Source organism: Atta cephalotes (genome assembly GCF_000143395.1).
Source record: "Atta cephalotes unplaced genomic scaffold scaffold00025, whole genome shotgun sequence".
NCBI lineage: Eukaryota > Metazoa > Arthropoda > Insecta > Hymenoptera > Formicidae > Atta > Atta cephalotes.
In genome coordinates, this window is record NW_012130089.1 from 2,498,438 (window position 1) to 2,525,195 (window position 26,758).

Consider the following 26,758-nt stretch of genomic DNA (forward strand, 5'->3'; position numbering starts at 1 on the left):
CTTGAGGATAAGTGACAATGTAAAGGAAGCACCATTACAAAATATGTATTTAGTTAATTAGATTATATCTCTATATGTAATTGATATAACACGATAATAAAACACAACTCATTTTGCTGAAGTATTTAAAAATTTAGGTAGAGATACAGATCTCAAAATAATTTTATTGGACCATCAAAATAATTATTGTGTTGGAAACTCAAGTATGATGAGCAATGCTGCAAAAAGCTTAGATATTTGAGTAATCAATTTGAATATCCTACATAATTATTTTAAGAGTTCAACCAAATTATTTTCAGATCTGTATCTATAAAATTTTTAGATATTTCAACAAAAAAAAACCATTCTTTCTCACGCATATTCATGAAAATAGAAATAATCAAAATTTAAAGCAGAAAGGTTTGCCCATTTAAAACAGAAAGATTTGCCTATCTCTTCCTATTAATCAAGTTTACGCTTCTTTCTCCATCTTATCTATTTAAACATTCTCATATTATTCAGTCCCGATCAATCGCGTTTATCGTTTACCATTTTTCTCAGACGTACCCGGAGATAATGTCGGTGAGAATGTCGAGGATAAATCGAAAGGTACATCATTGGTATCGGCTTATTAACGAATCACTGCAAGATGTTCGTCATCTCACGCTTGGATAGTTATGCCGAGGCATAACTATCCAAGCTCGCCTTGCCGACACGCGACCTACACATGGCGGCGCGCGACAGCTCTTTCTGTCCTTTTCCTACTCACACAGGAACGGCACTCGCCAGACAAGTATCTTTTTTCCCTCTTTTCCTCGTCTCTCTCTCTCTCTCACACACACACACACACACACACACACACACACACATTCTTTCTCTTTCTTTCTCTCTCCTCCAACCCTCACGACGAGAAAGTCCGTCCCTCTCGCCAACCTCCGATCCGACAGCGAGAACTCGCGATGCGGCATAAGGGAATAAGACGGAAATAAGATACGACACAGCTGATACGCCTTCGCTCACCGGTCACGCGTGCTAGGTGTACGCCAGAGATTGTCGATGATGTCATTCTCGACTATGGATCTACTCGTGGCGAGCCAAGTGCAGGACATTGGCTGACCGATTATAGATACGCGGATACGAAGGGCGCCGACAAGAAAATTTTCAATGGAGCATGCAAATTTCATTCGTAACTAGTGCGAGACGCATTTCAATTGAGTGTTTTGATAATACCTGTAGACAGTCACGACACGCAGTCTTTACCATTCAGAGAAAACTAGTGAGCGAGGAAATGATGTAAGAACTGACGTAAAGAATCAGCTGTGATATGACAATATGTTTTTCCCAGTTTGCATAACTGCTTTCTTATGTATACATTTTTTTTTTATCAATATATAATATAAAAAATAATGTGTACATAATCTCTCTTATTAATGTATAATAATGATCACCTTTCGACTAGTATTCCACTGGAGATCGACAGATTCTCTTCTATCAGAGATTTCTATCTTATCGGAGATATCTTTCCAAAATCCGGAGAAAAATCGACGTACGTATTTAAAAAAATTTTTTTCATGTACCGAAGCTCTGGAATCCGCTGATATTAATCTGATCTCAGAAATGTGGTCCAACATCGTTACGCGCGAGATCATTATGAGATACTCTGCACTGAGAAAAATGTCTGGTTGAAAATGAACGAATTAGAAGGTTTTAATTATACAAAATATCTATCAGAATTACGGTTATCACTAGAATTGTAGTAGGTAACAAAATAATTCTTATTCGTCCATTTTCAATTAGAAATTTTAATTAATTTAACATTTTTTCTAGTGTGTATCTTTCTTTTTCGCGCTAAAGCTATGGTCAAAGTTTCGCTATAAATGCTTTGAAGTATTTGATTGATCAATCGGAAGAAAGAATTTTACAAATTGATCAATTAAGAAATGCTTTAAAGCATTTGTAGTGTGTATCGCGTTGACTGTACATTAAATTAAGTATCAATATTTTCATAAAGGCATCATCATTATCGCAATTTATTTAGAATTAATGCTTTCAAATTACTTATATCTGCAATCATTGCAAAATGGTAACGTTCCAGTTACATGGGTCAACCTCGATAAATTGAGAGTATTAATTTTTTTTATAACGACTTCATTAATGTCATAGTCCGTTCAGAATTAATGCCCTCAAACTATTTGTTCGCAATAACTGGAAAACGATATATGGGTCAATCTCGGTAAATTCGCTCGATAAACCCCGGACGAAATTCGTGTCGGCGACAAAGTGAAGGGAGGTTTGTGTGTTGTTCGGAGTCGGAGCAAGCTGTGCTGGTGATATCAATCATCCTGTGTGACCGAGAGCGAGACTTTCACCACGACGACAACGGAGAGACGTCGATGCGGCCGGTCATACGAAATCCTAACGGCGTGCGCTACAAAACTTTTCGATTTGACGACCATTCTTTTGTGCGATCACCTCGTGGTCGTTCGCGTCCACCCACGATTCATCATCGTGCTACCATCGCCAAGGAGAAATCGCGCGGCGATTCAATGGTATCGTTGATCCGTTCCGCACGGCGGGGATCGGTAGCACATTCGATCCGGCCGATCGAACATGCGCTCGATCAAAACGATCTCCGCTCTCGCGTCCCGCCTACACACGATCACTGAGATAGCGAGATGATGAAGAAATAAGTCTCCGAACGGAGAAGAAGACGCCGAGTTTGTATGTCGATGCCGTCGACTTTTCATGGATCATCAAACGAATTTGGAAAATTGCTCTCATATAAAAAATATTCTGTTGCTAAGAAAAGTGATTATTCTTTCTTTTAAGTAACGAAATTATCTTTAACAAGAAATACTTTCTTGATAATAATCTTAAAATATATTCACAAATTTTGAAAAATTTATTATTATATATTCAAAATTACTTTTTAAAGATTATTTTGTAAAATCGAAGAAGTAACTTATAATAAATAAATCAAAATTGTTTCAATTTAACAATCTTGACTGATTAGTATTAAACTTACTAACATATAGAATATATTTTGATACAAGTACAATACTTATGCCATCCTTCGCGAATGTTGATGCATAAATCATATATTCTGAATGCGAATAGATGTAATTTGCAAACAATTGGAATATACTCACCAAGCGAAGTTAAAACATTTCGATTCTGGATTTAAGATTTCTCCAGTTGCGAAAGTCAAGTACAAACTACCTGTACCTTAACTTCTGTTTTGTGAATACATCCCAATTGTTTACGAACTTTATCTTGCGTTAGAAATATATAATTGACGCACCAACATCCGCGCGGAGATACATAAATATTTTAATTTTATTAGATTTATTTTTTAAGCTCCATAAATATCTATATTACTATTTTCAATATGAAATGTATAATTATAATAATTCGCTTAACTCACGTGATAGATTGATATATTTGTAACATAAATACATCATTTTCCGTGCTAACGTATCAATACATTTAATAGAAAAGGCTTCATGATGTATCTTGCGAAGAGTCGGGAGAGAACACAACGCAAAAGAGTGCGTTAAAAGCTACCACTGATGCGCTGCGCCATATTTTTCAAGATGAATTTTATTGAGGAAGTTAGGTGGAGAGCCAGTGAAGAAGGAAGAGAGGAGCGCCGGGAAGTATTGAATTCATCGGTACGCATTGTCGACAAGATATACGAAGCTGGGGGTTACGGGTTAAGTGGGCCCTGTACCTCCGGTAAATAAGTCTCCCCGCGCCTCGTAGCGTTTCGCGCGAGCGAGCGAACGAGCGAGCGGACGCGTGTGAGCGTCGTGGACCCATGCATGCATGCATGCATGCATCCGTTGTCTCTCGCGTGCCTCCGAGAGTGCATACTGGCCAACCGCGCTTTCTCAGGGCAATTTATAATCGTACGGATTCAATGCGAGCCGTGTGGAACGCCCCGAGAACAAAGAGACACTCCGTAGTAGTAGACGCGAGGCACAACGCGGCGCGGCGCTCAACTCTCTCGACTCTTCTCTCGGGTCTTCCTCGGCAGGAAGGATTCCGTCGGGAGGAATCGCCGCCTTCGCCAATGTCGTTGATTAGTCGCTTGAGTACGTGCATGGAGTATACTCGTTAGAGTAATTCTTCGGACGTTGGTACCACCCTTCTTGTTTCTCCCTCGCGTCGCGCCTCTCGACTCCAATTAAAACTTTACGACTTACGGCAGCGGGATGTTAAATAACTGAAACCGCGCGTGAGTCGCATGGTATGTCGGGGGGATGCATTCCACGATTAATTTGTGTTTCACGCATCATTATTGTCTTTACAGTAATATTTGCGCGACCGACCGAGAGAGAAGACCGGTTCCTTACTCACGCGACGACGGTAAATCTCAGGACTAATTGTATTTGAGTTCCATCGTAGTCAAACGGTCGACGTTCTTCAAGATTCATTTTTTAGGCCTTTTTCCTTCTACGATTATTAATTTCAGCATGGCGACTGCTATATTTATATCTTTACGTCAATTTATTTGCTGTAAAAACGATTAAAAGGATATTTTCTATGTTTTTATCAAGAATAAACTAAGGACACGATGCATGCAAGGAAAAATAGTTTAATTGAAGTATCTAAAAATTAAGTTACACTCTAAAAAATTGGATTTAACATCATGCAATTTCTATGTATAATTCTCACTATATTGATGCTGATATTAACATGATGTGGATTTAAAATTCCTGATGTCAACATCAATGGTACTTAAAACTCGTAATGTTAAATCCATACCAATATTTTTTAGATTATAGATACAGATCTGAAAATAGTTTCGGATCATCAAAATAATTTTGGGTTATCAAAATAATTATGTAGAATGCTCAAACTTTTGTAGCATTGCTCATCATGCTTAAATTTCCTACATAACGATTTGGATGGATTTCCAACAAAATTATTTTCAGATTTGTACTTACCTAATTTTTAGATACCTGTACAATTTCGATAGAGACCGCAAGAAAACCGGCGGAGGATAAACATTGTTGATTTCTGGGATCAGAGACCATATCTGTAATCCGTGGTGAAGCGATCCTGGGTACAATCTAGGGAAAAGGGATCTCTGTGCGTGAATATTGTTTGTACGTAACTTACATATACAGGAACACACTGAGTACAAAGCGGCGGTTCCACGTGACCCACGACCTCGCCTCTAATGAGCGGCAAAGCTTACGGCTATTGTAAGAGAACCTTCTCCTCCCCCGTTGCCAAGGGCTTAACTCTCCGTTTTCTTCGTGCTCTGCCCTCCATCCGAATCCTTTCTTCTGCCTGACCGTGCTCTCGTACATTTAACTTGAATACAATAAAGCAGAAGAAAATTCAATTCTCCTCCTACGATTCCGCATACATTTATCATAGTTGGCGTATGCTAACTTGCTTGTGCTACAAAAGAAGATTAAGAAAATCTCTTCGTGCAAGAATTAATTTACAAAATGCGTCAAAACGTCTGTAATAGATTTTGCAATCGATTTAGTATTGAGCTTATAATATTAAATCAAGATATTAGATATTAGATTTTTAATTGAAGGGCTTGCTATGGATTTTAATCCACATTTTGTAAAAATAGATACAATAAGCTTTAAAGTTAAAGTAATAGAGAAAATACATTTATTTGCACATGCTATAAAAACTATCTTTTATTTTGATATTACAAATTGCATAAAATAAATAAGGAATATTATAAAAAGAGTAATATTTCTTTGCCTCCCCGATAGTTATATTACCGATTGATAAAAAAAAAATACAAATCACTGCATGATAAGTTATAACAGCGATAACAGTAATTAGCACAATATTTAGAACAAATAGAGAATTCTGTCACTCATCCATTTCTACCAGTATCTATCACATATTCGATTATGTTGTGAGTTAGCTTATTGTTGCAGCAAGCCCTTTAATTTTTAGATATTTTATCTTCGATTTTAAAATCGAAATAGCCTCGCTAGATTCGCGAGTTGTAATTAATTAATAATACAGTAATCTACGATATCTATAGATATCTACAGATATCGTTGATTAGTGTGCTAGATGATAACATTTTCGATATTTCGCGCAAAGTCTCCGCGAGTCGGGATGACCGCACGGTCATCGCCAAGAGGAAGATCAGTGATTCCACGAAGCGATCGACAAAGAAAAAAAAAGATAAGAGGCAACGGGAGAGAGACGACCCGAGCGAACCCGCGAGCTCGCCGCACCGTTCTTGTTGAGCGAATCGACAAGACGGGCGCGGCGAAGGGGAACACCCTGTACATGCCGACGACATTCCCGAAGTGCAGCGTGCAGTTTTTCGCGGCTACCAGTGCAGCGGGTAGCCTGTGACGAGCGATCGAGTGACTCAGAAGCTTCGAGGTAGACGCAAGGGCGAAGCAAACACGCACGTGCTCTCTCGCGTATGCGTCTCTACGTGCATCCGCGTACACGTGTATACACGCGCGCGCTCCGCTCGTGCGTGCGTGCGTGCGTGCGTGCGTACGTGCGCCTACAGCCGGATCGCGGAGAGGAGAGGAAAAAGGGAGAAGGGAAGCGCGAGATTTATTTGCCCGAATTTCGATGGCCGCGGCTTTGCTGTGGCCGCGCCGCTTACGAAGAATGCATCTCGCATTCGGGATCTTTCGCGGAATATGTCTTACGGCGGATTCTCCCGAAGGGGTTCCCCTCGAATTCGATCGTTGCTTTTCCACCACCGAGTCTACTCTCGTCGCGCCGAGAGCCTTCAATGTTCGTTTTGTTTAAAGGACGAGGTCAAAAACACGACTAAATATTTCGAAGATTTTCGCGAATTATTCGAAAATTTTACGAGCTCGTACTCTGAATTCAGAATTGTGTCAATCATTTTTCATCATTACCATTTCATTGAGCTTGAGATTCATTAAAATTTTTGTTATTAGTTTTATTTTTTTTTTTGCCAATTTTTCAAGTTTAAAACTATGAAAATAAGATGGTAAAATATAAAATTATTCTAAATCATTGTTATTTAAAAATCAAGAAAAGTCTCAGAATCATCAGAACTTGTTCCAGTTAAGTCTTTGCTGTCCAAGTTGGACTTTAAAGTCAATATTCTAATTGTAAATTCTATATTTTAAAAACATCATACAGTGTCTATATAATTCTTATCATGTTGATATTAACATGTGTGTGTGTGTGTGTGTGTGTATTATATGAAGAATTAATTTCAACATAATATTACATCAATAATTAATATTAATAATAATAGTAATTAATATAAATTTAAAATCCATACTCATATTTGCAGAAGTGTGTTAGATAAATTTAAATCAATAAAAGCTAATTAAAATACAATCCTTTTATATGATAATAAAAACTGATTGTTACAGCTTTCGCAAGAATTTTTTCAGAGTTTTATATAATCCAGAAAAGTATAAAAATTTATACTGAAACTCAAAGACCCCAGTAGTTAATGAAAGTGCAAAACTCCACATGGCTGATGTAAGTTTAAATTCAATAATTAATTGTTATCAACGGACTCGTAGTCGTTATTCTCAAGTTATTCTGAATCGCAACGATATCTGATAAATCAATATCGGAGTAATCAATGATCGGAGAGACATACGTCTCACCAATGATATATCGTTTTGTCGTGGATTCTTTCGAATCGGCACACATTAGGCCATCGACATTGTCGATACTTTTTGTGGGGGAAGAAGTCACGCGAGGTGGACCTCGCGTGTCCCATGTGTCCCGTAAACGACGACTAGTACCGCGATTAACTAATGTGTCGGACCGGTTAGGAGCGTATTGATCAGAGACCGAGACTAGATTTATGTCGGCGAATGATTCACGGCACGTGATTTACAGCGGATTGTCCGGTGCGCACGCATACTGATTGAGCATTTATGCCGCTCTCCCGGCACCGTACGGCACACTAATCATTTATTGGGTTAAGGTGAAATCCTCCTTCCCTCTGCCGGAGGGTATAATCCGATTTCTTATCCCTTTCTGCTCCGGCCTTGTACTTCGGCGTTACGTGGCAAATGCGCAGATTCGAAGACTTCGTCATTACAGAAAAAAATTTAAATTATCGATTTGAAATATCACGGATTTCAAAATTATTCGATTTACAGACGAATTTCTCGCATTTAATCCTTTATTATTTGTATGAAATATCCAAAACATCCCTTATAAATCATTAAGTTACAAATGTTGTTTATATATATTATGTTTAATATAAATTCCACAATTTAAAAAATCTTTTTGTATTCATCTAGGATGTATAGAATATTATTAATCTTTATTTATAAATGTAAATCATCAAAAAGAGCAATAAAAATTGAGATATAATGTGAGAATATCAGAAAACTTACGGAAATAATTACATTAAAAAATATATTGAAAAATCAAGCAAGTAATGTAAAACATTTGTTCGACTTTGCACTCTCTCTTCACGTGATATATTTAAATACTTTTGCATTTTCTGAAATTTGATAAATAATTTATTGAAATTTCTCAGGAAATCGAGTTACGGAATCGAAGTTACGTAGGTACTTGATTCGCAGTGTTTATGTAAAGTGCAGATACGGCAGTCAGCGTGGTTACGTTTTAGAAAGCGCGTTCACCCTAACGGCGTCGCAAAAATCGCGTTTCCGTCGCCGATCGGAGTATTCGAAAGTCCTTTGGGAGCAGCGCTCCTTGTTTTTCATCTCTCGCTCTCTTCGATCCTCCTTCGATTACGAAGGCAGGACACGCGTCTCATCCGTAGAATGTCGCCGTAACGAAGGGGCTTCTTCTCTTTCTCTCTCTTTTGTCTCTTTCCATGCGTCCTCGCGAGGATACACTGCAGCTCCTTTACTTCCTCAGCATCTTGCCGGGTGATCCTTCGGTACCGATGAACGTTTAAATTAGGCAGGGAATCCCTCGGAATGCGTGAAAGAAACGACGAGATCGACATTCCGCAAGGTTTTGATACGCCTTTGGGCGTATCGTGTTCATGGGGCATTATTAGCCCTTATGCGGCAGGAATGACTCTTAAAGGCCCGACCCGCGATCCTTCGCGCCGCGGCTTCGAAACATTTTGCACATTTTAAATCCTGCCCGCGAGAAGCGACTTGTCCACGATGACATCTTCGCTTTACTACATATGTAACTTTTTTTCTTTATATTCATATTTATTATGCTGTTATCTATTTGTACAAGTATTTAATTTAATAATAAATTATTTATTTTTATTTATTTTCGCAAATTCTTTACACTGTTTCAAGACTGCTTAAGCATCAATATCATTAAGTTGTTAATTTAATTTGTGATATTTTCCTTACAAAAATCTAATATTAGGCAATTTATTATTGCAGTAATTAATTACTTATTTGGAGTATTAAAAATACTGTACTATTTTTAATACTTAAAATAAGTAATTAATTACTATCTTTCAATATTAAATTAGTATTAGATTTTTGTAAGAATATTATTCCAGTTTCAATTTAAGATAGGGTTCCAAGATCGAAAATTAAACCAACGCGCAATTTACAGAACTGAATATATATATAAAAGTCTCACAGAAAAAGTCTCACTAAGCATTATGATCGAATTCAAGTCACATAAGATATTCTTATTTAGTTGCGTAAGTTGTGTTATTCATATATCGGACTAACATCATTTATTGTTATTTAATAATTAATATTTGATAAACCATATACTATTCAAATCAAACTAACTTTTTACATTTTTTTGTTTTTTTTTCTTTCAGAGTCTGGCCACAGGTTGGACAGCGGCTCCCCGTTTTGGAGGATTCAACTTGACCAGGACCTTCTGGATACCATCAGCGCGATCTATCCAGAGTGGTTTAAGGTAAGGCTTATTTTACCCTTCTCTCGCCATACCAGAATCAACATATGCTCATTGAACGAATGCGGGATAACGAGGTACGCTCGTACAGGATTACACTAACAGTCGAGCAGCATCGACGTCATCCCCTACATCCACAAGCGCTTCCGGCGCGCAATCCTGCAACGACAGCGCCGCCGTGGTCGTCGTCACTGGCGGTGAACACAAGGTCGCCAAAGGCGACACCAAGTCGAAGTCGAAAGCGAAAAAAGCGGACGGCCATAAGGATAAGGACCGGGACAGGAAGGACCCTAGGCGCGACGCCAAGGACGAGAGGTGAGATAATTTGCGTGCTGTATGTAAATTACACGACATGGAGAGCAAGAAGCTGAGACTCACCAAGGTGGAGAAGGCTTGAGTTATATCGACTGAATATCAAGAAAACCTTGTAAAATGAGGAGAATATCCGAGTCGCGTTATCATCTTCCACCAGCTTCGCGAGTATAACCGGTATACACGCGTCTCACGTACAAATAGAAGTAATGGATAAAGTACGCATGTTCTCGATCGCATACTGGGCGTAAGATAGAGCGTTATCGTGATCAAGAAATAGACGCGTCGTCGCTCGGCACTTGCCTTGATTATTTTAACAAGCTCCAGGAACTCCTCCCTGACGCTTTGTCGCCCATCACCCGCGTCATTATCTCAGAAGACATTATTTCTATTGACATCGCATGCACCGCGCCGATCTTGCAGAAACGCAGCAAGAAGAAGATAACTTGCTAAGTAGCTGATTACTGTACGGATTCGAAAGACTCTCGCTGTTTTAGAATCTTGCAACTCTCACAAAGACTCTAAAACGCAGAAACCTGAATCTAATATTTTAATATTTGCTAATGATATTAATACTTTGACCAGGTATATCTGAGTGACGCATGACTTTCCGCAAGAACCTCGTTATCTATTTGTGAGTCACGGTTTTATATCTACCTACCCGATTCAGAATAATTTATTATTATTATTATTTTACCTGTAAGTGTTGAAGATATTTAAATACAATCTGACAGTTAAAATGTTTTAATTTGCACTTAAATTTAACAGTCAAACATAATTCTATAACTGCAATATCAAACAAGAATTACGCGAGATGAATTAATCTTTTCATTGAAGCTTCTATTCATTCTATCATCATCATATTACTATCTCAAATTGTGATGTCAGAAGCGAGAAGTTACAATAATTCTTGCAGAATAAATTAATATGGAGAATATTTTAACAAAATAACACTTATTGCAATTTATAAACTTGTAAAATATACATAAAACTCTCTTCTTGTTTTGTTAATTAATAAATATACCATATATCGGGAAGTGAATTATGCATAATAAAAAAAACGAAATAAGCTACATTCATAAAAATTGTCAAATTAATAATATATAGAAATAAATATAATTTAATTTCTCCTCAAAAAATATAAAGATATCTTATAAATCTAGTCTATCGATTGCAAATACTGTTTTATTGAAAAATACCTCCATTCAAATATAATTTGCAAAAATTTTTATTGTGTTTTTCTTGCTTCTGACAGCATAATTTAAAACGAGTAACGATAATTAAACAAGAATCTTATAAATTAAATAATTCGATTATTTAAGCAATGTTTAATTTTAAATAATAATTAAGCGGTTTGATTTAAGATTTTTCTATTGTAAGTCGCTTAAATGAGAGACAGCAGGATTAGTGTTCTCTCGAACCTCCGCACACCTCAATTCACTGTTGCGAGTTGCGAGATTATATTAGGGCCGCGCCGAGCGGACGATTAACCCGCAATTTAGTATCAGTACCACGTGTAATCGTTACGCGAGAATATAAACGCTCTTAACGACCGGCTTCCTATCTCCAGCTGTGACGAGTAATCTTTTCTCGGAACTTTCTCCTCGGCGTACTTAAACTCACCGAGCCGTTGGTTCTCGACGCTTTAAAATCTTTAATCGGCTCGCTAACTTCTCTATACGTATGAATTCCACGCAAAGCGCCGTTCGTGCAATTTTCTCTGAACTTTTCGTGAAACCGAATAAGCGGACCTTCTGCGTGACATTTCGCTCGCGATACAACGTCTCGTGACCATCTGGATCCATGAAGCTCTTACGGAATTATGGTCAGGTCTATCAAGATAAATGTGTTCACCCTTCGATGGCTAAAAACGCTTATTCTTACCCTTTCGCTGCGGAAGAAACGGGACTCGATATTCTCTCTATTATACTAGCAGTATTCGCATTCACGCGCGTTTATTTTACAAAATTTACTTTTATTATTGCACATGATATCGCATCATCTGAAAACGAGAATTAGAAAGAAATATATTATTTTAAAATGTATTTCTTCCTAACAATTCAATTTTAATTGAATACGATATTCAATTCTTCATTATTAAGTATTTTGAATTTCTATGATAAAAATATCATTGAAATTCAAAAATATTTGAAGAATTGAATAATGAAAGAAAAATTCAATTTTTCTCGTAAAATAATATTATATGTTAAATATTTTCTCTCGTATATATCGTTAAATTTACTTTTCATATATATTTCCAAATAATATAGTTTATTATATATCTCTTCACTTTATTTAAGACTGAGCCAGTTCGTGGAAATTCTCGTCGTGGAAATGACGTATTATTTCTAGACGTTTTTAGTTTATTTAAGATCGAGTAGACTCGCTAGGATACACACTCGAGATATAAACTCTCGTAGATACAACTCGACGTCAGATATTTCTTGCTCAGTGAAGATTCGCGCTCGGAGAGAAGGAAAGACCGGCCGTTTCCGACTTCGCTTTCTGATGGAAACGTCCGATCGAGTGTCGATTGATCCGTCATTCCGTCATCCGTGGCAAAAACATGCCGCGAAGGACCCGGGATCCGATTGACACTGGAGCGTCGATCGGCAGAGCAGGCTCGATCGGTCCTCTTCTCTTCGAGCGGATGTATGAAAGATTAATTCACAAAACGGCAACGTTTTGCTCCGTTTTGGTCCGTTCTTCGGACCTGTAGGGACGCTGGAAACGGTAAGAAAGGGACGAAGCCTTCGCCGCAGCAGGATAAAGCAGCGGCGGACGCGGCAGGAAGGAAGGCCGCGAGTGCTGTTCCAGGATCGGAATCGAAGATGGCCGAGGGCAATCAGTCACCGCCGAAGGCGGAGGTCGACGATTCACCCCTCCAGCACGCCATGGATCGCAATAAGGAATGTGAGTACACACATCTTTTCTTTCATCTTCGTTCAAAAATATTGATCTAGCGTAAGAATTTCGCAAAGAAGTAATTGCCTGTGTCGGCTAAATCTTTTGCCGAGTCTTTTAAAGAAACGCGGCTTCAAACTTCAACCACATTGAAAACAAAATTTAAATGTTTTTTTATTAACTTTTTAGAGACACGAGTGTATATATATATATGCTTAATTTTTTTTAATTATTTCTATTTCTTCGTTAGTAGTTAATCATATAAATTTAAATTAAATGTGATATAATTGAACAAAAAATGAAATTAAAAAAATGAAATTATTAAATTAAATTATTAAATCACTTTCTCTCATCTCTAAAAATTCACGAAGAAAAGTTAAACTCTCACAATTTGGTACCAATTTCCAGCAAAATTCTAATTTTAGTCGTAAATGCCATCAGATGACATGTCAATGAAAATAAATGGAAGAGATGAGAATCATCCGGACACCTTGTGTACATTAAGTTCCGTTTGCTGACACTCGCTTTTCCTTCTTGCAATTCGCTCTGTCACCGTTTCTCGCAGTGCATCTACTCCCTCCCGTCGTGGAAACGGAAGCGTCGCTTTTCGACGTCCGGAATAAATGATGAAAAGACCTAACGGTCCCTGTCGCGACGATCGCTTCCGATCGAATAATCGCGCACGGGGTATTCGCTATTATTATGCGATGCAGTCTGAGCTGTTCATGCACGAACGTGTTGCATGCTCATCGTCGCAGTTACATACTCCGCAATGTTATACGAGCGTTACCGAGCAGTTACCTTCCCTCCTCGGGAAGGCGCCTATAATAATCGAAGAAGGCGCGGAGATGGCTCTTTTTAACATTTGCGGGCAACTTGCCATTATATCCCACGGCGACTGTAATCATCCGCTCATTATTCGGCGCATAGCGAGCGGCCCTCGATTATCGATTCGGAATCCGGCAATTTTTTATCCAATAAAGAAACGTTCGGAGCTTTTATCGTCGTGCAAAATGCAGCTCTCCAACCCATTCGCCACTTCCGTTACTACTACTACTACTACCGGCGCCGGCAATTGGCCAATCGTTCTCAAACTTAGATCCCCGTTTTGTATTCGGAACGCAACTTCCCACGGGCAGGATAGAAGTATCAGTCACAACGACTCTTATATCTATATTATAGTTATATTCAATATTTTTTTATAAGCGACAGACACAATAACGAATTAAGTATCTAGATAGATACGTTTTAATTTTATGAATAATTAAGAATAATTTCTCTTTTATCGTTATAAATTATGAATGATTCTTCATCTGCAATCTAGATTTTTTTTCTCCAGTTTAGTTAATCTAGGTCTTTTTTCTCCAAATTCTTTTACTGTTCAAAGCTTTAAAAAATTTACGATAATTTTGGAATATTTCTATTATATATCAAATAGTTTTTTTTTAGTTATTCAAATTAAAAAATTATTTAATAAAAATTGGAATTTGAGTAAAAATGAAGATGAAATTTGGAAGTTTAATTTCGTCCCAATTTTGTCTCAAAAAAGATTTTAATTGCAGATGAAGAATAATAATTTCCCCGTATATCTCTTAAGAAACTGAAAACTCGACTTAAAAATATTTACTCTTCAATTTTTAAATACAATTAATCTCCATACAAAATAAATTCGAGATCGTAAAGTCTGTAAGATGTTCTTAATATGCATTTACATTGAATAAACGAAAAATGATTTCAAAAAGATCGCACGAAGACAGGCGTGTAAATATCTCTCGATGCCGCATTGAAAACTTCGCGCGGTGGGTTTCTTCCGCGGTGAATCGAACGCGTGCCCACTTTTTTCCGTCCACAAATTCCGCGGCGTATACGTATATATGCCGATTCGTCGTGGTCGACTCCTCGTTAAAGCCACAGGCCATCGCGTGCGCAGTCTTTAGAACGCGTCATTTTGTCGCGTTTATCGATCGCCTTTTTCTGTAATTACTTGCCATCAGGCGCTCTCGAGGCATTCTCCCCATCACAGTTTGTGCGAAGGACGCTCATCGTGCAACGAGAACGCACTGAACAATGCGTACCACTTTTACGAAGAAACACAATGTCACCGTCGACGACCGTGCAAATCAATAACGATCTTTTGAAACCTTTTCAAATAAAATTTTTTTTAATTTATTAAGAGGGACACATCGAAATAATCTAACATAAGCAACACTATTCTATAAAAAGTTGAGTTCTGCAAAAGTTTGAATAAGCGCTTTAAAATTACTTTTTCTAAAGGGGGGTTACGAATTTTAATTTTAATAATTTAAAAGTGAATTTCTTCAAAATTTATGTGTGTGTGTACCGATATTAAATCTCCAAAAAGTTTGACGAATTTCGATCAGTTGCTTGATCACCTGTACGTGTGTACGCACACTGATTGTGTGCGCGCGTGTGCGCGACTGTCTACAGGAAAGAGACAGTGCCGGGCATTCGTGTAGACAGGTAGGTACAGATTCGCGTGTGAGGGCCGTGGTACACGCGTGTACATATATACACACAAGAAACAGGAGGCGTGCCTATTTATAACGGTGATATCATCGCCGATTACCTACGCTTTCGCGTGTACAATCGTAAATTCTCTAGCACAAGGGTGCGGGTTTGATGCCTTACTGAATATCCGTCGCTATCCTTTTTTTCTATTTCTTTTTTATTTGTTTATATCTTCATATATACTTTACATATATAAATATATAAATAATATATTAAAAATACATGTTACTAATTATTTACAATTTTTTATGCATGTTGTATAAAAAAACATTGTAAGTAATACAGTTTATATATATGTTTTATTATATGTTATTTATGTAAAATATGTTTTTTTCTTTGTGGTTTTTAATATTCGAATATAATTCAAATCTTACAGATATCTTGAACAATTCTAAATTCTTTAAATCTTTCATGTCTGACTAAGAATCATCCTTTTCCACTTTCAGCTTTCACGAACTAATTATAATAATATCTGATCACATTCGTAATATTTATTCTGAAGTAAAGTGAATATAGATTATGTAATAAATGGAAAATGAAAAAAAATTAATATACTTGGAAAGAATAAATTTATTATTATAAATATCATAAATATTATAAGTAATAATAATAATTCACAGTAATGTTAAAAAAAAGTAATAAATACCATTAATAAAACAATTTCTTAATTAGCATCCATTATTAATTGATGCTTTCTCGTTGATTTTTATTGAAATGTTTTCAATTTCTCATTTACACGCTTTTTATAGTTTACGAAATTTGTTGCAAAAATATTATATCGCATATCAGACAGAATTTCGACAAGTTACGTCAATAAAATAAGGATGTGTCTGCTTTCCCGATCGTATCTATATTTCGTAGCGTTACAAAGCGACATAATGAATCTCTTAGAGTGCTCCTTCGCGGGTGTAATCGCGTGTACTTGAAACGCGAAAGTACGCAGGTTGCCGATTATACCGAGCTAATTATCATCGGCGTATCTCGCCCTAAACGACGACGATGCATACACTCGTTATACCGGCGCGCGAATTTGCGCGCTCGTTTCGTAATGGGAAATTATGTCAGAATTATGCATCGTGCACTCTCAGAGGCCTCCTTTCCATCCTGTAAAACCGATAACCTCGAGTAGCTCTGCGACCGCGCGTTTAATGAAACAACATCATTAATAAAACGCGACATACTCATTCGGTCATTACAAAAATGAATGTGTTTTTTCTTCTTTTTTTTACAACAATGGCAGATTTGCAAACAAATGATCGATTAAAGTCCTTGCCATTGTGAATTCTCTAAAGTAGATTTCTCTCTAATTTTATAATTACCTATTCTTTAACAATTTTTAGTCATATGGTTTTCTCCAAAATAAGAAATGCTTTATGAAATCTTATTTTGTTTTTTCTTCTTAAAAATATCTTCTATAAATTATCTCGCATTTAAAATTTCGAAACTTCAGATATATTTGATAACAATCAATTGATTAAATTGAGCCTTCTCTAATTTCATAGCTACTGTTCTTTAAAAATTTTTAATTATGTGTTTCCAAACTCTTTCAAAGTAAAAAATGTTTTATGAATAATAAAACCTTATTTTGCATATTAAACAGCAACATAAATTATCTCGTATTTAAGAACTCCAAGATTTCAGAGTCGTTGCTTCAAGTTTAAAAAATCGAAGCTTTGAATTCACCAGTAAGTAAATAGCGACGAAAGCGAAGGCATTTTCGCTGTGAAACGAATCGCACTGAAACGAATTTTGTGCTGAGCACTAATTGTCACCAACGATAATGCGATACGAGATTCCTCTGGAATTTCATGTAATTAAAAGGAAGATTCAGCTTCCTCTTCCCCGTAAACTGGCGATGGCAAAGGCCTGCGCCGATCGTTATGCTTATCTGTTAGGTATCTGTACGAGCATCAGCGCGATACGGACGACAAATATACCTCAAGCGTGTCTTAGGAGAGTTTCATCGATGTTTCGCCTCATTTCTTACCTTTCGTACGGGTACCTCGCGACGATCTTCGTAACCGTTGCATTTATCAAGGCGGCGATACACAGTCGACGAGTACTAGTTAGCATTACCGAAGAAAAATACATTATTAAGATAAGACTCTCTCGACGATTTATGGCAACGTGTTCCTACAAAGATAGTTCCGTATTATTAATCACGTATGTTTTTTCAATTTCTTTTATTTTTCTCAATCTTGTTTTTTTTCTACGTTAACCTTAGATGAATTAGACAATTGCACCAAATAATAAATTGAATAGCTCGAATTATGAGCTGCGATACTCCGAGCATCCACTTTTTATTGATCGCTCGTTACTGACGGTGTCTCCTTGTATAAGCAAGTTAACTTAACAAGACGGATTTACGTCGATGGGGTCGTATCTTCGATTCTTGGAGGTAGGTTAAAATCTAGAAAAACTGATTCGATCAGCACGTACCCGCCATATACGCGCTTTTTCATCTAAATGTTCAAAAGCCGCGCACATTATCGCGAGTCAACCCGGTTTGCAGGTACACGGCGTGCCTTTACCGGATTTAATTATATGACCGCACTCGTTGGTGACCACTTTGAAAAGTCCACCAGCGGCCAATTACGACTGCGAAAACCGCGTTTTTCATTACACCCTGTAAGTGGTCCCTGTATGCAACACATTGTCCGATTTTCATGAATCTGCAGACAACAACAGTGGCGACAACGACAGTGACATTAATTAAATACAGGATCGTAATTTTTAACTTTTGTCGGACCGTAAAAGCGGGCCCCGCAACGCGCTTTTACGATCTCGCCGAAACGCGAAGCGAAAATACGCTCGTTGCCGAAGTTAACCCACTTCACATGCTCGCAACCCTTCCTGTAAATTATTTATTTCACGAATTTTCACCGCATATGAATATAAGATAAGTCTTTTGAGAATTTTAATGACAAATTATCTTTCTCTCTTTGAGTATTTTAATAATAAATGAATTGTTAATTTTGTCTCATATTCCTTTTTATACTGAAAACATGTTTATCGCCAAAGTTAACCTACTTTATAACTGCAACCCTCTTCGTGATTATTTTGTTCACGAATTTTCGCATATACATTCTCATATTCTTTTTTTTATACTGAAAAAAAAGTATTAATAATTAAGCTAATTAGATGAAAATTCTTAGAGTAAATTTTAGTTCAAAATAATTAAATCTCACTGTTGAACAATAGTGACAGTATTTTCAGTCTTGTGGAGTGAGATGCCACTTCAAAGAATTTAGAGAGATCTTTAACAGACTTTATAGACTTTTCGTAATGCAAAGCGATTTTATATTTTGACCATACGATTTTCCCTACGCGATTGCGTGGAAGGATCGATCTCCGGCGTCATACTTATAAATAAATCGCGCTTTATCGTTGCATATTCATACACGCACTGCGGTACTCCGGGTATTCGTGGGCGAACCGGATCGGAATATGTCGAATCGGAGCCGTTCGTGGCCAGAAAATATGCATTGAAATCGCCGAGTGTTCCATGCCGCGCCGCACGACCGGCCCGGATCAGCAAAAATCAGCGCGAGCGTGTATGCACGCGCGTGCACGCGGGAGATAAAAAGAGGCACACGCTCGGTGGTTGTGCGCACGGCCCACGCACGTAACACGCTGCCTCAGCCACGTGCCTTCAAACGGTCGAGACGATTATTTTCCTGCGGCTGTGTGCTGTGATTTTACAACTTTTCACGCACGGCTATAAAAATTGTAATATCGACAACGCGTCATGTGCGCAACGAGGGCAGGCGAAATTTTGCAATCTGCCAAATGACCGTCGTACATTACATAAGCAGGGAGTAATATTTTATTTATATATGCAGATTTCAAGGGACGTAAAGATTTAAAAAAACGAGGTTCGGGTTCAAGGTTTGTCCAATTCTCGGCAGATATTAATTATAAATTAATCTTGAAACGCTCTCGATATTGAGTAATACAATATTGCTATTGATAAATTTTATGTAAATTTTACGTTCGAGAAAATAGGTCACTTTTAATTAACGTAACACAAGATTTTCATACATTTTACATTTTTAATGACAAAACATTTATAACCTAAACTTTTATAAACACAAATAACTCGCTTATTAACTAAAAAGAATAAATATGGAAAGTATATATTCCAATGCTTCGATCCTCATAATACTTTAGTATACAGTTATAGATATTATTTTTTTCTATATATCAACAGTCACAACATCCCAGTTAGAAATAATTGGTCAATTGATGTCAAATCGACGTTGATCGATCAATTATTTCTGGCTAGGCCAACTTCTTGTTCGCTCACTTGCACGTCAAACGATAATGTTCTTTATGATTAAATAAATTACAAAGAGCAATATTTTTTTAATTTTCAAATTGCGAAAAGGATACGAAATAAAATTAAATCTATCTTGTGTTGTCAGTTTCTCGTTGATCCAAAATACGAGCTACTGTCGCAGCTACGAATTGTAATCGAAAGTGCCTTCCTTTGCACTTGACGCTCCCAACACTCATGGAATTATTTCATCCTTATTGTTTATCAAATGTTAAACAAGGATAAATATGCTCGCGTGTTACGAGTACCAAGTGGAACCCCGAATCGCATTCGCGAATCGAGACGCGACGGCAAAGAAGAATGCGTGCATCGAAACGGGACGATGAATTAAAATTCAACGGCCAACGGCGACGGAAAACATCGACAAGAGGAAGGAAGTGGTGATCGTTAGTATTCAAGGCTGGCCACGATCGAACGGCCGCGAGCAGGAGCATGATGGCAAGGAGGAAAAAGACGAGGAGAAGGAGGACGAAAGAGAGGGATCTCTTGAGCCAAAGAACTCCGGTGACCGAGTGTTAACGTTAACCGCCCGCCACCGCTCGGAATTGATTCTTGCTCGCGCGATGCCCACGCATAGCGAATTAAACGGGACATCTTCTCTTCCTTCCGCGAGCGATCGTGCCTGGAGACGCCTAATTCGATTGTCCGCCGACACGCCGATTAACGTACGAGTATGACGTACTCGTCGCGTTTCATCCACGTCTCATCTTACCAATTATCTCTACTCAGTGAATACATCGTGTAATAGAAGATCTATAATTTTGTTGCAAATAACGTTGATTTTTCGGAGCTAATGTCAAAATCTTAACCCAATTACTGGTGCTTGATCTGTGAAATTCATTCAATTTATGTTGACTAAAAAACACTAATTAATTTCAAGGAATCAAATGACATAACTTATACTATTAGATGAGCGATTAATAATAATCGAATCTTTTGAGTTTAATTTTTGTTATTTTTTTATGAGTGACAAAATCATTTCTGTGGTTGAATTGTTCAGTTTTAAAGGAAACAAAAGTTCAATATTAATGAATATTTTAGTAAAGAATAAACTAAGTTTATTCTAAGTCGAATTTTGTACATTTCTTAAATTAATTGCTTAACTTTATTATCTTAGTTAAAGTAACGATATTTTGATTAAAAATAACTCAAATTGGTCTGAAATTTGACATTATAAATTTAATATATAATATGAATATGTATATGTTTGCGAATACAAAATTTATTTTGAATAAAAATAAATAAATTTGCAGATTCAATTGTAACATAAAGCATATGATTGAATAGATCCATTATTCATCGTTAGCTCCGAAAAGTTAATAAAATTACATCGTAATTAGCTTTAACAATATTGCAATTTGATAATATTTATTTCGTACCGATATTCTCTCTGGTTTTATAATTAAAAACAAATTCTGATAAATTATTATGTTTTCATAAATTCAAACTGCAGATAATTTTAAGATAAAAACATAAATGCAATATAATAAATTAATTTCAATTTATTGCTAACTAATTACAGGAATTTTATTGAGTTTGCAAATGAACTCGTGTTTAACTTGTTTTTCTCTCGGCTTGAAAAATAGAATGGCGGAGTTTGACCAGATTTGTTTTTCTCGCGGCTTAAAAAATAGGATGGCGACGTTTGACCAGAAAGATCCAGCGATAGAACGACTTCACGACGAGACCTCACGACGTTTCGTCACCGCGACGGATATAAGCGAAATAGCCCCGCGTGTCCCCGCAGGACAATTCCATTGCCCACGCGCTATTGTGGTCGCGGCAAATCGGTCGGCCACCTGGCCCGATCCCCTGGCTCGTCATCGCACAGTGGCTTTCCTCCTCTTCCGTTCACCGTCTTTTTCCCTCCTTTCTATCCGCAGAAGATAATCGCCGTGCCCCGTACATCTGAGAAGAAATCTGATGGCCAGAAGAGATTGTCTTTTGCATTATAGTTTACAGAATTATGATTACAGCATGTCCTTGTAGTATCGAGAGAGAATATGATACTCAAAATATAATGCATTTAATTTTCGTCTGCATCTTTCAATGTGGATTTTTTTTTTGCATAAGCGAAATTTCATTCTCACTCCGAAATAAAGGAAGGTAAAAGTCGGTTTCCTCTTCTAAAATATTTTTTGTTAAAAAATGATTTTATAGTAGATGCTGAAAAGATAATCCTGAATTTTTCCATATTTTTCGAAAACTTGAAATATTAAAAAAATAGCTTTTCATTTCTTGATTTAAAATAAATGCAATTTTGAACATGGTGAACAATTTTGACGAAATAAGATTTGAATCTAATTTTGAGGTTCAAATTTGATAATCCTAATCTCATTGTAGAGAGAGAGTACTATGAATGTACTATTAAAATGAAAAAAAAAATCAAACTTGGATCATTCATTTTTATTTTATTCAGAATTGTACCATATTCGATATTTTATATCAGTTTATCAGTTATCCTGTCTTGATTTTATTCCAATTTGCTTCATTCAACTCATACTTTATTCAATATGTCTTTCTGACACACAGCATCTTTGAACGAAGTCTTTCTTGAGGTATCATCGCACGGAAATTAGAGCGAGCCGCTTTCGCTCGGCTACTTAGAATTCATGTCACTTTTAAGCGCTTAAACCCGTCACGCCGATGCGGCCATGACGGCGATTTCTTTCTGCCGGCCACGGCCGCGCACACAATTTCCCACATTAGCGGCGTAATGACGGCGGCAATGCGGCAACGGCGACGGTTTGTCCCCGAATCGCACAACGTAGTTATTACCATTTCATTACCTCCCGGCGAAAAGGCGGCGAACGACGCGTAAATTACGCATCGTGACATAAAGTACGACCAATTTGCCGCTCGCCCGCGTGCGTATGTACATACACGCATGCACGCGTGCTCTTATTCACGCATTGATCGGGACGGACACCTGCGAAGGACCTTTTCTCGGACATCACAATTAATTGTCGCGACCTTCGCGACGCTACGCTCGTCTTCAACACCCAGAGCCGATAATGTTAACCACCCATCACGCACGATCTCGATCGACGCGTCTCTCTGAGGAAGTTTCAGTTCCCGTACAGCGATAAAAAAAAGGACGACAAGGAAAATAATTACCGGCCTGCGAGTAATTATACGTGCCATGCGGGAGGGGGAAGCACACCGGGTGAAAAAATGACGCACTCTCGTTTCTTTTTTTTTTTCGTTATTTTTCCGCTTAATCTTTTTTTGCGGACACTTTCACGAGTTTCGCGATTGGGATCAAGATGGTAGAGAAAAGGGGAGAGGGAGAGACTGAGGTGCGATTCGCGAGAGTGTTCCTTCGGCGTAAGAGCCTCGAGTGCGGCGTATAGCACCGTGCTGATTACGCAAAGGGAAGGGCTTTGATTGAGGCGAGATACAAATTGCTAATTATACGTAATTAGACCCAGTGACCCACAATGGGCGACCGGGCGACCACCCGCATGCCCTCGCGTGGTGCGAAACACGTTGTAGAATCATGCCTCGCCTCGCTTTACTTTCATTGCCTTTATTCTAGCAATTTTCACGGTAATATCGCGTAGCGTTTATCACATTCTAACGGCTACAATATTTACCATTCACCTGCAACATATTCAACATAGATTACAATGTTTGATTTTGCAATTCGAATTCAGGAGAAACTATCTCACTCTATGTGTCTCTGACACGGAAAGAACGATTTAGCTCAAGTATCTAAAAATTTTTGAAAATAATTTTGTTAGACTGTTAAACTAATTATACATAGTACGCTCAATAAACAAAACACAAAGTTGTTAAAATGTCAAAATTTTTTGCAGCATTTATCATGCTTGAGAGGCCTATATAATTATTTTAATAGTTCAACAATATTATTTTCAAATTTATGTAGCCAAATTTTTAGAGAAAACTTTAAAGATCTCTGTATGAATGAAGTAAATAATAAGTAAGTAAAGAGCCAATACCACCGAGCCTTATTTGTTTAATAATAAATGATATTTTTATATGTAAATTCTAAACATATTTTTTAATTGTATAAACTGCGCATTGTTCTTTATAGGAATTCATAAAAAATGAGCTTCAATTCATGAACTGAAGCTGAAATAATATCGTAATGGATTTAAATCGATTTAATGATGCCATTAGCATCTTAAAAACCTGTAAAAAACTTATTGTGAAAAATATTCTTTTTTTTAAATAATTTTATTTAAATAGTAGTAATATTGTGAACATATTAATATATACTCTGAAATATTCTAGAATTTATCTTAATTTTAATATATTTGTTAATGAATTAATTTCAATTCTACGATATATAGAACATTTTAATAATTAAATGAAGCTGAAGATATTTCGTATTTGCATATTTATTTATAAGTAGACTAGCGTCGAGAGAGAGCGTCGTTCACTTCAAAAATTTTGCATTCAAGCGAATATTTTATATGTATAATATAAAAGCAAGCAAGTTATTTCAAGCATATCCCATCACATTTCATTATAATCATCGTTTAAAATTATGCATCGCGTCGGACAAAGATTGCATTGCAAATTACACAGATCATTGATTTATTTCTTGCGTAATTACATATTGGGGGACCTATGTAAGAAATAGTATTCGATTCCGCGATCGATACGCAAAACCATTTAATTTAATCATAACATAGAAATATCTGATTTCTTCAATTGATGAAAATCGGTTCGAATAATCGTCGCCGCGCTCATTCGCATGCACCATTTTCTCCTTTTATGAATTGAAATTACCTTTCGCGTTTCTTCGTTGATAAGAACACAGACGCAACTTGTTCGCATTAAAATTCAGCCGTAAAATTAAACCGCGCATCCTTTCTCCTCGCGCGAAAACGAATTTCGCCACCGAGTGGCGACAGATAAGCTGCGCTTCGCGCTGTGGCGTCATAAAGAGACGATTATCTTAATTAACTGGAGAATTGTTTTGACCCACGCGTTTTATAGCGCACTGCCCACGTGCACAGGCTCGTGTCAGGGTTTGTGACGTCGCCATGAGCATTGAAGTTTTCAGAAATTCTTATTAGAATCTAGCGTTTTTCAACCTTCTTCGATTCGCGGCGTTTAAATGAGCCGAATTAAAAATGTGAAAATAGCATCTAATTTCAGTTAAATTTATTATAAATGTGTCGATTTAACATAAAATTTGCTTTTAAATTGTATCGAAATATTGCGCTTCTTGTAATACTTTCCTAATTTTTACATAATATTTGTGTTACCTTTTAATATATTCATCTTTTGTTAAATTAACATAAAAATTTGGATGGACATGTGAAATTTAACATGAAATTTTTTACCGTGCAGATCTTTTCTCTCAGGCATCGCCAAAATACGACATTCAAAAATAAACAGAATTTTTTAATTGTTATTTTTTTATTATTTCAAAAGTGATTTTATTGTAACGATGATTAAGCTAGAATATTCTTTATATATCTGGACAATAATATCTGTTCGTTACGCACGTGCCATTTTATCGCAAACTCATAATTTCTCCGAAGAAATCAGAGAGTTACGTTTCGTATAACGAAGTTTGAAAGCTGTTGTTGTAACGTCTCTTAATAGCCTGTGATCAACACCAGCATCACAGCAGAGGAGGTGGTGGAATTAATTATCGCCCACTTTTTACATCGCTTTACCTATCGTTGCGCAATCTAATTAAGCGTTCGATCTCTCGGATTACGGGTTACGAGTTGTGCAAATCTTCAAATAATTTCTCGCGAAATTATTGACGCGTATACAAGTAGACGGTGCAGTGGTTCCTTACGAAATTGTAAGGGGGTTACGTCGCATCGTGCGGTTAGCCTCCGCCGGGAAATATATATTTTATTCATGACTTGTTTTCGTGCGCGCAGAGAAACGGGAACGAGCGGAGGAGGATGTTTACCTCAGATGAGCTTTACGGCCCGTCGTCGCCGAGGTGCCTGCGTGTCCACGCGTTCGAGTCGCGATAATGATGGTGCCGGGAACGCTGTCCTTGAGCGGCTTAAAGGCCACGTAGGTGGTGTACGCGACACGCGGAAGATGGAAAAGCCGTTCTCCATGCGCGTGTAGGCGAAATGTATCAAGGCTAACGCAACTGCTCTGTCGACACTTGTCGACCGATCGTGACGTTTAAATAGATAAACTCCACGTGACAAACGATCGCCATGAATGAACTCTCTTGAGGCTGATTTCTCGATGTCTTTCATGCCGCGCTGCCCGGCTACACGTACGGCGAATTTGACGAAACTGGGTAGTGACACAGCCGTGCGTTTCAAATCCCTGATTAAGCGAATGGACACTTGGTACACTTGGAAAGATACTCAATGTTATAACCCTTTCTTTATACAAACGCAGAGCAATTTTGAATATGCCTTCGTCATTATATCTCTTGTAATTACGTCAGTTACATCTCGCGTATATCGTGTCTCCTTTCACATTCGTATACGCTTCGTGCACCGTAACATGTAGCAGGAAAGTAGCGTGAAGGTATACCCGAGATATTTTCGAGCGTCGTGATTGAAAGACGTTCCACGGGTACGGCGCCGGGGCTTGTACCGTGCGGCGAAACATATCTTTATTACTTCAGCTGGATATGTTAAACGCGCGGAGAGAACAGTAAATTGTCGGCGTCAGATGTCTTGTTGCTACTGGCTGCAGAGAGAACGTCTTGTATTAACGTCGCACGCTTTAACGCTCAAGTATTTCGTTACCCTTATCCAGATTCCATTACGTTAAACAGTAGTAGTGTATACACCGTCAGCCCGAATTTACTCCTCAAGAATGATGGCTCGTGCTCAGCATTCTTGACCGTTCAGAGTCGCAAAGGATCCGGTACCACCTACCTCTCCCTCTCGTTCTCTCTCTCTC

The 26,758-nt window shown here is 37.5% G+C and overlaps 1 protein-coding gene across 1 annotated transcript in view; it reads left to right on the plus strand.

The window, feature by feature from the left end:
- LOC105620377 (MKL/myocardin-like protein 2) overlaps positions 1-26,758 on the plus strand; it is a 124,264-nt gene that overhangs the window by 34,955 nt on the left and 62,551 nt on the right. Inside the window, exons 2-4 of the mRNA XM_012201876.1 lie at positions 9,710-9,810; positions 9,899-10,122; positions 12,839-13,032. Coding sequence (XP_012057266.1) covers positions 9,710-9,810; positions 9,899-10,122; positions 12,839-13,032 — 519 coding nt within the window. The remainder of the gene's footprint in view (positions 1-9,709; positions 9,811-9,898; positions 10,123-12,838; positions 13,033-26,758) is intronic.